Source organism: Physeter macrocephalus, chromosome 19 (genome assembly GCF_002837175.3).
Source record: "Physeter macrocephalus isolate SW-GA chromosome 19, ASM283717v5, whole genome shotgun sequence".
In the NCBI taxonomy this organism is placed as follows: Eukaryota; Metazoa; Chordata; class Mammalia; order Artiodactyla; family Physeteridae; genus Physeter; species Physeter macrocephalus.
In genome coordinates, this window is record NC_041232.1 from 18762008 (window position 1) to 18775595 (window position 13588).

Sequence of the window (13588 nt, forward strand, 5' to 3'; positions counted from 1 at the left end):
TCTTCCCAGGAACCTCATCCCAACACTGATTTCCCCCCACCACCACTGTATCTGCACCCTGTTCCTCTAGTCCAGATCATTTTAGTCAGGATGTAAACACCCCGGACTCTGCCATCTTTAGGAAACATCTTCCCTAGATCCAATACTCCTCTAGCATCAGCCTGACAACTCTACTCTCCTTCAACATCCAACTTCTTCAAAGAACGGTCACCCCAAATCCACTTTCAACCACCTCTGATCTATTCTTTACGAAGCAGCTGGAGCGATCTTTCCAAACTACAAATCTAATCACATCACTTATCACTCTTGTTGCTCTTAAGGTCAAAATCAAAATCCTTAACATGGCCTAAACTTATAGGCCCTATGTCACCAGTCCCCGCAGACACCACCTAGTGAATGAGTCTCATCTCCTACCCCTATGGGCTCCTCCGCCTGGGGGAATGACACTGGCCGCTTCCCCAAATGTGCCAACTCCCTCCCATCTGGGGAGTTTGCCAATCCCTCTGCTAGAATGTTCCCTCTTGCCACTACCATTCCTCTGCCTGGCCAATTCCTACTCTCCTTCAGGTCCACTTTAATCCTTACATCCTCATGGAAGCCTTTTGTTTTAAGCTAAACCATCCGGACCTTGTCATTTTGTCTGTTTTATCAGCCAAGCAGCACAATACTTGACTAGTAATTTAATCAACTGTTTCTTACTCTGGTGGAAAAGGAGAGCTACTTGTTCTGAAAGCGTGCCATACGCTATCCCATTTCATTTACAGCTAAGCACTTAGAATGGAATTGCATATAACCTGCAGTCTAATCTACAAAGCTGTCCTGTGCTAAGGTAACAGGTTTCTGATTTAACCAAAGCTTACTAGATAAATAGGTACCATAAGTCTTAAATATTTTTAGGCCCTTTGACCTAGTAATTCCACCACTATACATTTATCCTAGGAAAGTAAGAGAGATACACACAAAAAATTTTAAATGGCATTCATGGCAGCAATATCTATACAATAAAAAGTGGAGGAGGGCTTCCCTGGTGGCGCAGTGGTTGAGAGTCCACCTGCCGATGCAGGAGACAAGGGTTCGTGCCCCGGTCCGGGAGGATCCCACATGCCGTGGAGCGGCTGGGCCCGTGAGCCATGGCCGCTGAGCCTGCGCGTCCGGAGCCTGTGCTCCGCAACGGGAGAGGCCACAACAGTGAGAGGCCCGCGTACCGCAAAAAAGAAAAGAAAAGAAGAATAAGCATCAAAAAACCTTCACTGCAACAGTGGTTAGGATACATGCTCTCACTGCCGAGGGCCCAGGTTCAATCCCTGGTGGCGGAACTAAAATCCCACAAGCCACTCAGCATGGTTAAAAAAAAAAAAAAATTGGTATAGCAAGTGAGTATGAGCTAAACAAACAAGTTACAGATTAAGCCGCAGAGCACTGACATACTGAAATGATGCTCTAAGTTCTGAAGCATCAACTGCTAAAACTCATGATTATTATAACCAGAAGAAGGAACCTACTGACCTTGAAACTAAGAGATCCAGAAGGACCCCCTTGAAGGTAACAGGTATTAAAGGGTTCCCACAGGTGCATGGGGCCTTCTAGATTCATGATGCTACAGGACTGGGAGACAGAAGTCCCAGGTTCTAAATCTAAAACCTACAGTGAACGCACTATATGACTGTAGGGGGTCACTGCCTTTTTCGGGGCTTAAGTTTCCTTGTTTGTAGGACAAAAAAAAATCACAAAAACTTCCAATTTCAAAATTATACTATCAATCATCAGCTCTACATAACAGGTTCTGGAGTAAAACTACCTAAATTTTAACTGCAGAAGCACCACTCTTCAGGTTGTATGACCTTGGGCAAGTGATTGTACTGCGGGCCTCTCACTGCTGTGGCCTCTCCCGTTGCGGAGCACAGGCTCCTGACGCACAGGCCCAGTGGCCATGGCTCACGGGCCTAGCCGCTCCGCGGCATGTGGGATCTTCCCAGACCGGGGCACGAACCCGTGTCCCCCGCATCGGCAGGCGGACTCTCAACCACTGTGCCACCAGGGAAGCCCAAATGTACTTCTTAGGACCTCAGTTTCCTCACCAATTCTATGGGGGCTACTCCATATACTGCTGACACATTCAACGAGATGCACGGGACATTCTAAAGGCTAACAGCCATTCTTTTTTCCCCATTATATTACTGTAAGCCTCCAAGACTGATGGAATTTTTACGGATACAAAGGAAACTGAAGAGCACAGGGTCAAAGACTTCAGACAAACGTCATGCCTTGAACTGAACTGACTAAAGTGTTGAAAAAGTCAGAGAATAGCTTTAAATTTTCATCAATGAGAAAAACAGCTACCATTTCTTGGGAATTCTCTGGCAGTCCAGTGGTTAGGACTCGGTGCTTTCACTGCCGAGGGCCTAGGTTCAATCCCTGGTCAGGGAACTAAGATTCCACAAGCCACATGGTGTGGCCGATCAATCAATCAATCAATAAATAAGATTCTGCTGTTTAAAAAAAAAAAAGCTACCGTTTCTTGAGTGTTGACTGGATACCAGGCACTGCTAAGAATGTTATATGCATCAGCTAATTTAATCCTCACAACAATGCTAGATGTTAGCACTATTATTCAACCTCATTTTCATAGATGAGAAAACTAAGAAGTTAAATAACTTGCTGAGATCACAAAGGCAGAGCTGGACTCAGCTTGTGTTTTTAGCACTGCTACACTGCCCCTCATTTAAAACAAACAAACAAAGAAAAAATCAGTCACTGTGTCATTCAGGGGTTCTACAATGTACAGCATGTAGACCTTATACATTGTTTCCTGCTTATTAGTAAAAAAAAAGAAACTACAGTACATTTCCTATTTTTTCTTAATATTTATTTATTTGGCTGCATCAGGTCTTAGCTGCCGCGCACAGTCTTCTCTCTAGTTGTGGCGTGCAGGTTCCAGAGCACACAGACTTGGTTGCCCCTTGGCACGTGGGACCTCAGTTCCCAGACCAGGGATCAGACCCGCGTCTCCTGCATTGGAAGGTGTATTCTTAACCACTGGACCACCAGGGATGTCCCTCCTTTCTTTTCCTAGACCTAAACCTGATCATTTAAAAGGCAGAGAAATTCTGAAATAACATCCTGTGATCTCTGAGTTTTCCAAGACACTCAAAGAAACAGGATCTCACATTTAGCCACACACTATCCTTAAAGCAAAAATTAAATACCAGAAAGAAAAAAAAACCTTTGTTAAAAACATCTAAGTCCACCTCTCAGCTTGTTTTGTCAAGTAAAGTTACCTTAATATTTACAAGCTAAAAACTCAATATTCTTTTGACTAAACGAAGATAAAACTAGAGTCGATCCCTGCAAACCTACGCTATACTACGCGCAAACTACGTAGCCAGTTTCTAATCTGTTGTATATTTACCCATAAACGGAACCGGAAAAGCTGATTACTTTCTCTATAAATGAATGGTCATCCCTACAGAACAGATTCTGAGCCCGCATGTGTGTAGTTCAACCCCTCACTCAGGTCAACATAACGACCTTGGAAGGTTTATGGACTCACCAATACTCGGTCTCCAATTTTGAGCTCTCTTTCTCCTTTCTTGATTGAGCCAGCCTCCGAAAGGTTGGAAATAGATTCACTGGTGGTTTTTGTAAGGTTGCTGATCTGAGACGTAGCTGAAGGTTCCTTTGCGGTTGGCTGGGGTGATTTATGGGGAATACTTGAGGGGGTGGCTGGGGAAGAGGACACCATGCTGGCTGTCGAAGTGGACAGAGGCGAAGTCGCTCTGGAAGCATGAGTTGTCTGCAGGCCGTCGGCTTCATCTTCTGCCTGCACCTTCCTCGTCAACTTTGAAGGTCGGGTGAATATGCCCTTTAAAGGCTCACACTGGAAATACCGAATTCCTGCCACTGAACCATCGTTCTTGCCGATGGGTTCATCTAAAACGATCCCGGCCCATTGGCCTGGTGCAAACTGGGTTTCTCCCAGGAACTGGATAAATCCAGGCTTATTCCCATTCACCCAAACTCGCTCCCCAACTCGAAAATCATCCACAAACTCCTCTTGTGTCTCAGCAGACGGAGTGCTTGATGCTTTTTCACTGGATATTGTTTTTTCTATTGGAGCTGCAACTGAAAACAGAAGAAAGGATCAGAAAAGATTCAATTTCATATTTAAGCAGACAACCCCTAAGTTAAAAGGAAAATAAACTAGAGAAAGGGCCAAAAGCAACAGAAGTAGCCACAAGTCTTCAAGAGGTGCTCTGTTTATCTTTCTTCTTCTTCATTTTTTTTTTTTTGTTAGCAAGGAGGCAAAAAGTACTTGACCCATCACTACCATTTTCTTTTTTTAAATTAATTAACTTATTTATTTATTTATTTTGGCTGCGTTGGGTCTTCATTGCTGCACACGGGCTTTCTCTAGTTGCGGCGAGCAGGGGCTACTCTTCATTGCAGAGCGCGGGCTTCTCATTTCTGTGGCTTCTCTTGTTGCGGAGCACGAACTCTAGGCACGCCGGCTTCAGTAGTTGTGGCGCACGGGCTTAGTTGCTCCGCGGCACGTGGGATCTTCCTGGACCAGGGCTTGAACCCGTGTCGCCTGCATTGACAGGCGGATCCTTAACCACTGTTAACACCAGGGAAGTCCCGCATCACTACCATTTTCAATGCTGTCAAACCTCAGTGAGCTGATAAGACTTAGTCCTTATCTGCAATTAAGATTGGAAGAAGTCAAAATTGGGAAAAAAAGTAATCCTTTTCCCAGAATTCATATGGGTCTGATTTCATTCTTCACCCTGTATCCTGCACATCATGAGCAAATGCCCATTCAGACCCACTGAGACAGGCTCGATTCCCCATTTGAGTGGTCAGTTAAAGCTGACAGGACTAGGCCCATTTAACCACACACATTCGCAATTAACTTGATGCAGGAGGGGATTCAGTGCCGCAGTCCCTACCATCATTATTCCAAGACTATTCCTTTGCTAGCACAAATGGAAATCACAGCAGGGAAGAAAAGACAGCATCTGGCCTGACTCCCTGTAAAGGCAAGACGACTTGGCAAACTCTACCCTACGGTAAAGACAGAGTTAAATTCTGCCAGGAATGTGATATTTACACTGGAAATACATTCACGCATTCACCTGGCAAGCGTTTATTAAATATTTAGTGTGAACTGGCAAAGAGAGCCTGAATTCTTAATGTCTGCCATTTACTGGGCATATCGTGATCTTAGGATGTTCCGTGACCACTCTTAGTTTAGTTTTTTCATCTGTAAAAGGGGAAAGTAGTAATATCTATCTTGAGGGTTTTTTTTCTTTGAATGTGGATTAAATGAAATAATGTATTTATCCACGTTATGCATCTCTCTTGAGTTCCTACCACTCCGGAATTAGTCCCAGGCCTTGTTCTTCACCAGGGACAAAGCAAGACAGCACAGTCCATGCCCTCATAGAGCTCAGAGTCTAGTGGTGGAGAAGCAGACAGTCAAGGCACACACCAGGTAACTTCAGGTGGTCTAAGTGCTGTGACGGAGACGGTGCCTCTGGGCAGAGCAGTCAGGGAAGGCCTCCTGGAGGAGGTGATCTCTAGTCTGAGGCCTGATCGACAGGAGTGAATCACGCAGACTGGGGAGCAGGGTGGCCCAGCGGAGCGAGAGTGGGTGCTGAACATCTCTTTACCCTACATGGAAAGGGGGACTGTGGAGTCTCCATTTGTGGAGGGTTTTTTTGCTTGTTTGTTTGTTTGTTTAGAAGACAGTGGATGCTCTCAGATAGAACAGATAATAATCTGCCAAAGACAGGGGCCAGTTTTTTTTTTAGCATCAGTTCTGGCTTTGCACATCAACAGTTACTCTTCACAGAGTGCTGCAAGCATGAATTTCTGAAAAACAACGTTCATAAAAGTGTCTTGAATTCCTTGGCAATTACTTCCTTTTAAGCGTGTAAGTTTTAGTATTAATAAGCTGCTTTAATCTTAATTTTAAAAAACCTAATGTGTGCCAAGTACTACTGGAGAAACCAAGTTGAATTATTCATGATCCCTGGACTCAAGGACTTCAAGTGCTAAAAGGTATGCACGAAAAATACTAAAAGTGAAAAAGACAATTCTAACAGGGGAAAATGTAACAGTGGAAGGCCTTATAGAAGGGTTGGCATTTGAGGGGTCTTAGAAGAGGAAGGATTTTGAGAAGGGGATGCCAATTTTGACTGACTTCCCCAAGGCTAAATAGTCCTTAAATAAACCCATTTCTTCACAATCCTTTGCTTTATCAGTAAAGCTTTCCTCAAGATGTTGTTACCGAGTCTAAGCTCGTACTACTCACCACACAACAGGCAGATAACCAAGAGGCGAATTGTTGGGGCAAAGAAAAACGACTTTATTCGGAAAGCCAGCAGACGGACAAGACGGTGGGCTTGGGCCCCAAAGAACCATCTTGCCTGAGTTAGAATTCAGGCTCCTTTTATACTAAAAGGGGAGGGGGTAAAATCAAACACTTCCTGGTTCTCATCAGCCTCCAGGGGGCATGGGTTAATTTCTTCCTCCCTGCAGTCATTCACAGGTGGGCCTGGTCAGGATGTTTCCTGTGAGCTGAACAAAGGTATTTTAGCTTAATGCTCATTATCTGGGAAGCAGGGTTCCAAGAGATGGGCCATTATGTATAATTTAAACTTATAGGCAACATCCCTTTAGTGAGTAACTTGTAATAGAATACAAAAGGTTCTTCCCTATTACAATGTTTTACGGTCTCTCTGAAAAGAACCGGGTTTTATCCTGATACATAAAATGTAAATAAATCAGGATCTCCAATGAGTCGACACATATTTACTGAGCTCCTGTTACGTGCCAGGCAATTTTCTAGGTGTGTGGATGGAATACAGCAGTGAAAAAAAAAAGAAAAAAAAAAAGCAAACACAAAAATCCCTTCCCTCAAGGAAGACCAATGAATGTCTGTATGGAAGACCTTGAAGAAACAATGTTGTATTTAATAGAGTATGGCGGGCACCTGTCTGGAAAGGCTGAAAACATAAGATTTAATAGTATACAAATCACATAAAAAGATGGTAAAAGCAAGTATCAGATGCTTCTCTCCTGCCTCTCTTACTAAAGACCTTAAGTGATCATTATGGGATGGAAATGGAAATGTTGAAGGAGGAGATGGAGAACAGATGAGGAACAGGTTGTTAAAGATAATAAAAGACACAAGTTCAACTATAAAATAGGGAAGGTTTTCCCTCATGAGCCAGACTTGAGCTACTGCACTACCTGCTCCCTTGATGATGATGGCCAATTCCAGGTCAATGACTGCCATCACATCTTTTAAGCCACATTAGTCTTTGTTTTCTCTACATATCCCTAAACCCCAAGACAAAGGTCCTGACGAGTTCAGGAAGACACATGGGCAGAAAAACTGAAGAAACACTTTAACACTGTAAGGATCAAATACTGAAATTAACTTGACAACTATTTCAGAACCTTACACTGAATCAATGAAATAGACTCTTCACTGATTAAGACTACTAAATATAAAATTCTATGTCTTTTAATTGAAACTTTTTCAAGTATTTTCAACAATATGAAGTTTTATACGATTGTCTTTTTAAATTTTTCAAATATAGGTCTTCACATAGGATGAGAAACTTGCTATTAAGGAGAAACGTAAAGCATTACCAGAAGCAGGTGTCTTCAAGGCTGTGCTTCCAGGCTTAAGGATCTTCGTAGGGGCCTTAAGGCCGCTTGGTTTTAGCATACTCATTGTCTTTAGTATATCAGAGCTGTTTTTCCTTTGCCTATTGCCTCTATCTTTCCCCAGTCATTGATAGAACTGTGGGTGTTTCTATAGTGGAGTCAGTCTCTGGGTTAAATCTGCAAAGAGAAAAATATAAAAAGAGTTTAGAATCTAGAGGAGAAAGAAAGTAGAAAGAGTTACAAAAGTAGTTTTCACAGCCTAAACTTTTCCTTATGTATGATAACCATCTCCACAATGAACCTAGGAACCTAGAAAACTCCAAATATCAAAAATATGAAGATGCTGCTGAAATAGATTTAAAAGCAATTTACTATCCTAAAGACAAGCAGCTAAGGCTGGCAATATATTCACTTTTCTTTATAGTATCTAATAATACCAGATCAGTACAGTGCCTAAAAACCACACAATCCATAGAAGAGGGTTCAGAAAAATGTGCACCAAACTAAATGGGGGGAAGAGAAGGGAGCTTCCAGTTTTCACTTCATTGACTTCTATGTTGCTTAAGTTTTATGACTACAAGCCAGTATTAACTGTATATACTGTTTAATCCACAGAATTATACAATAACTCAGTATAAAGCCAAGTATATGTTAAACAAGAGAAAGGTTCAAATTCAAACTCTGTAAGAAAAAGCCATATCTGGAAAGTACTAAAAGGAAGTTATCTTTGTTTTGTCTACAGAAACACAATGAACTTCTGATTTACTCAAGACCAAGTATGAATCTACAACTTCTGGGCTCAGGCAAAACAGTACCTTGCCATTTGCTCTTTAAGAGACGAAGAAGACCTTGGGATTTTGGAATACAGGAAAATATTTCTAGACATAATACCTAATAAAACAAAATTCAAAGAGAAAAATGCTATTTACTGATTCTCTCAAACGGCTGCATTTTGCATTTTTTTCTGGTAGTTGAGCTTGGAAGATGAAGCACAGACTTCACTCTCTGGCTCTCTTACAAACAATGCCAAGCATCAGTAAACAATCTGGCCAGGACTAACAGAGGAGCTGCTATGGTCCCTGTAGTGAGTTGAATGGTGGCCTCCCCAAAAGATATGTCCATCTGGAACCTATGCATGTGACCTTATTTGAAAGAAGAGTCTTTGCAGATGTAATTCAATTACGGATCTTGAGATGAGCTCATCCTGGATCACCTGCCTGGGCCCTAAATCTGATGACAAGTGTCCTAATTAGAAGAGGATAGCACAGAGGAGACGGCCAGCTGAAGACCCAGGCAGAGATTGCAGCCATGTGACTACAAGCCAAGGATGGCCAGCAGCCACCAGAAGCTAAGAGAGAAGCATGAGATGGATTCTCCCTCAGAGCTCCAGAAGGAACCAACCCTGGTGATACTTTGATCTTGGACTTCTGGCCTCCAGATCTGTGAGAGAACAAATCTGTTGTCTTAAGCCACCCGGTTTGTGGTCACTTGTTATGGCGGCCCCAGGAAACTAATATCGCCATGTAAGTTTTTCTATTCAAAGATAATCAGGGCTTCCCTGGTGGCGCAGTGGTTGAGAGCCCGCCTGCCGATGCAGGGGACACGGGTTCGTGCCCCGGTCCGGGAGGATCCCACATGCCGCGGAGCGGCTGGGCCCGTGAGCCATGGCCGCTGAGCCTGCGCGTCCGGAGCCTGTGCTCCGCTACGGGAGAGGCCACAACAGTGAGAGAGAGGCCCACGTACCGCAAAAAAACAAAACAAAACAAAACAAAACAAAACAAGATAATCAGACTGGGACTTCCCTGGCGGTCCAGTGGTTAAGACTTCGCCTTCCAACAGGGGGGTGCAGGTTAGATCCCTGGTCGGGGAGCTAAGATTCCCACATGCCTCGAGGCCAAAAAACCAAAACATACAAACAGAAGCAACACTGTAACAAACTCAATAAAGATTTTACACATGGTCCACATCAAAAAATCTTCAAACAAACAAACAAAAACAACAACAAAGATAATCAGACTGAACGGAAATCAAACCGAGACAGTAGCCTCATTAGGCTCACTCTGAAGGCTCCCCATGGTTCTCAAGAGGGTCCAAAACGGCACAAAGTCAAAGGTAAGCCGTGTGGCTTGCGGGAAGACTGGGATTAACAGAGAAAGCACTGCTGTGCGCTTGAAGACGGGGCGGCCGACCCTGGCTATTAATGCAAATCCTGGGTTCCTTAATGTCACCACCATCACCCTCGCCGCCAGGACGGCGGCAGTGTGCTGGGAGTCTGTGTGCCAGGTCAGGTGCTTCTAACTCAGAGTCAGATTTGAAACCAAGTGCTTTACTGCCAGACCCTCACCATACACAGCCTGTAGGCCGCAAGCAGAGCTACCCGCTCCTGCTACTGCCTTAGACAGATGGAGGGTTTCGCTGAGTCTCCTCTAGGCTATTTACTCGTGCAAAAATATTTGAGGAGGATGGGGATAAGCTAAGTGCAGAGATTACCATGGGGTCTTGTGTCTTGGCTACTCTTCACCCCGGTCCCGTATCATAAAGTGACAAGGGTCAGGTAGTTAAGGACAGAACAGACAAAGGAGGCACGCTCATCCTGGAAAAGCTACTATAGCGGCAAGGAGAGAGGATGAAGTACTCTTTAAAATATTTCACTCGGGCTAAACAGTGAATTCTTGGGCTCAGGTCAAGCACTCCTCCCTAAAGAGAAATTCTGAAAACTGCCACAGTAAGCGACCAGGTCAGTCTCAGCCAGTTTCAAACCCTGCAGCTCAACAAGCTAAGCTCACAGAGCACCGGCCAACTAAAGCCTCGGCCTGAGGAAGAGGCGTGTGGTTATCAGGAGCCCAAGAGTGGTCACAACCCCGAAGTCTTGTGTCTTCTGTTGTCTGTCTTCATGCCTCTAGCTCTCGGTCCATCTGAGCTACTTGAATCCCAAAGCAGGGAACTGTGACCAAGATTTAATGAAGGAGAAAAATCTAGTCTGTCTCAATAAGAGAATTATGAGCAATTTAAAAAAACACTCTGTGTTTTTTGTGTCTTGGACCTACTTCTGGGCCTTCTAGTTTTCCACACTATTTTAATAATTATGGCTCTAATCACTTAATATTTCGTAGTACAAGTTCTCTCTCATTCTTTTAAATTTTGTGAAATATACAGAAAAGTACATGAAACAGATATGCAGTTTAATGGGTGAAGCAAACAGCTACGTGATCACAAACCAGATGCAGAAAAGCCACTGCCAGCACTCCAAAATCTCCCTGTGTGTCCCCTCCAGCCTCGCCTTTGTCTCCCAGAGGTAACTACTATTCTGACTTTATGGCAATACTCCCCTTTTAGAAAATAGTTTTACCGGTTATGCGTGCAACAATATGATTAGTTTGTTTTGCCTACTTTTGACGTATAGAAATGGAATCACACTGTATGTTGTGTCTGGTATCCTTCACTCAACCTTGCTTATACAATTCACATCGTGTGTTGGTGTGATTTATTCATTTTCATTACTGTATGATGTGCCATTTCCTTAGTACCACTTTATTTTACTGCTACAGACTCTTCTACAGTGATTTCAGGTTTTGGCTATTATAAGCAATGCTGCAACAAGCATCTTTGTCCACATAAACACATTTCTGTAGGGCATTTACCTAGGAGTTTAATTGCTGGATTATGAGGTAGGCATATCTTTAACATTTAATATCCCTCTCCTTTACGCCTGCTGTGTATGAGTTCCAGTTCATAACACTTGATATTGCCAGACTTTAACTTTGGCCAGTGTGATGTTGAGACATTCATTGTGGTTTTATTTTGCATTTCTCTAATTAGGAACAAATTTGAGCATCTGCCTGCGTTCATTGGTCACCTCAATTCTTCTTTTGAAAAGTGCCCATTCAAAACTTGTCTCTGTTGTGTTCGTGTCAGCTGTCTTTTACTCATTGATTTGTATATATTCTTGGTACTAATCATTATTGAGTTACATCTGTTGTAAATATCCTCTCCTTCTCTGATTACTTTTCATTCTTGTCATGGTTTTTTGATGAATAAAAATTCTTCATTTAAAATAAAAATAAAAACCAACAATGTTGGTTTTTAAATCTTCCAAATTAAGTTTCTTCTTCATCATTATTAATGAATGCCAAGTCAGGCTTGCTTTAAAAAATTAATTCACTCAGAAACAACAGATCAAAGTCTTGGTCATGGTACCCATAAAATGTAATGATCCAGAAGTGATAGCTCTGCATAGTGTTTCAAGGTCAGTGAATGTCACATTGAAACTAATCAATTCCAAAATACATGCGAAAGGAAAAAAGATATCCTTGCCTCACTAATACACTGAGAATATTTGAAATTTTGATGCTTATGATCACTGAATCAACAGTTTTGGATCTAAAATAAGACACCCCCATCCTCCCAACACCTGAGAACCACAACACCAGAATATTATAATTTAGAAATAATTGTTATCCTTTTATCCCAGTTGAGCCTTACAATAATACTATAGATTAGCTACTATAACTATTCGTTCTTTAGTGAAGGAACACCTCAGAAACTAACACATGTACTTCCTCATTTGTTAATGACCTGCCACCTAAAGTTATTCAGCTAAGAAGCAGAGAGGTGAACACAAGCGTGATTCCAGAGCCCAAGTTCTTTCCCTAAATCTAACGTTCATCAGAAGAGACCACACACCACAATTAAAAACACTAGGACTAAAAAAAAAAGAAAATAATAATTAGGGGGCGTCCCTGGTGGCACAGTGGTTAAGAATCTGCCTGCCAATGCAGGGGACATGGGTTCGAGCCCTGGTCCGGGAAGATCCCACATGCCGTGGAGCAACTAAGCCCGTGCACCACAACTACTGAGCCTGCGCTCTAGAGCCCGCGTGCCACAACTACTGAAGCCCACGTGCCTAGAGCCCATGCTCCACAACAAGAGAAGCCAGCGCAATGAGAGAGAAGCCTGCGCACCACAATGAAGAGTAGCCCCTGCTCGCCGCAACTAGAGAAAGCCGGCACACAGCAACAAAGACCCAATGAGGCCAAAGATAAACAATAAAATAATTTTTTAAAAAAACATTAGGACTAGTATTACTAAAATGACCTACATATGTACGGTGCCGAGAGTGCACAAAGCACAAATATAAAACTGCCTTGTGTCTCAAGATAGCTGTGAAGGTAGGTGAACACATATCTTTATGCCCATTCATGGACAAAGAGAATTAAGGTCTGAGAAGGTAAGTGACTTTCCCAAGGTCAATCAAATTAGTGCTGGCGCTTTGGGGACCTGGTACTTTGCTGAACAGATTCACTCTCTGAAGGACATCTTCCCACAAGATGGTCATCCATTCATTCAACAAATATTTCCTGAGAAACTACTATGTAAAAGGTACTCTTCCATTTCCTCACTGGCCGGTGGGGTAAGCAGGAAAGGAGAAACCGCTGGGAGGCTCAGAGAGAGTGCTGAACACACAAAAATATGTCTTTGAGCAGAGAAACAGGAGCTTACTAGGGAAATGTAGGAGGAACGCCAAGCAGCCCAAAGTACACGTGAGGCTTGTGGTCATGAATTTAAAGTGAAACCAGTCTCCCGTTATTTTTTCTCTAATATCAAGCTTCTGCTCAGGCACAGATATGAGGAAGGTAGATAGCTAAGTTCAACTACAATTAAAATTTTGCCAGTTAAATTAAAATAGAAGGGAAAAGCAAGGGAGGTGATGGTGATTTTAAAGGAGTGTTTTACAGGAGTGATTAAAATGGCACGGGAGGGGCTTCCCTGGTGGCGCAGTGGTTGAGAGTCCGCCTGCCGATGCAGGGGACACGGGTTCGTGCCCCGGTCTGGGAGGATCCCACGTGCCGCGGAGCGGCTGGGCCCGTGAGCCATGGCCGCTGAGCCTGCGCGTCCGGAGCCTGTGCTCCGC

The 13588-nt window shown here is 43.3% G+C and overlaps 1 protein-coding gene across 12 annotated transcripts in view; it reads right to left on the reverse strand.

Moving 5' to 3' along the window:
- CLIP1 (CAP-Gly domain containing linker protein 1) overlaps window positions 1-13588 on the reverse strand; it is a 134218-nt gene that overhangs the window by 82081 nt on the left and 38549 nt on the right. For all 12 annotated transcript variants that reach the window (XM_055080285.1, XM_055080284.1, XM_055080275.1 and 9 more), the window contains 2 exons: window positions 7660-7854; window positions 3551-4122 (listed from right to left, as the gene is read on the reverse strand). In XM_055080285.1, coding sequence (XP_054936260.1) covers window positions 3551-4122; window positions 7660-7744 — 657 coding nt within the window. In that variant the 5' untranslated portion in view covers window positions 7745-7854. Of the gene's footprint in view, window positions 1-3550; window positions 4123-7659; window positions 7855-13588 lie in introns of those variants that run through there.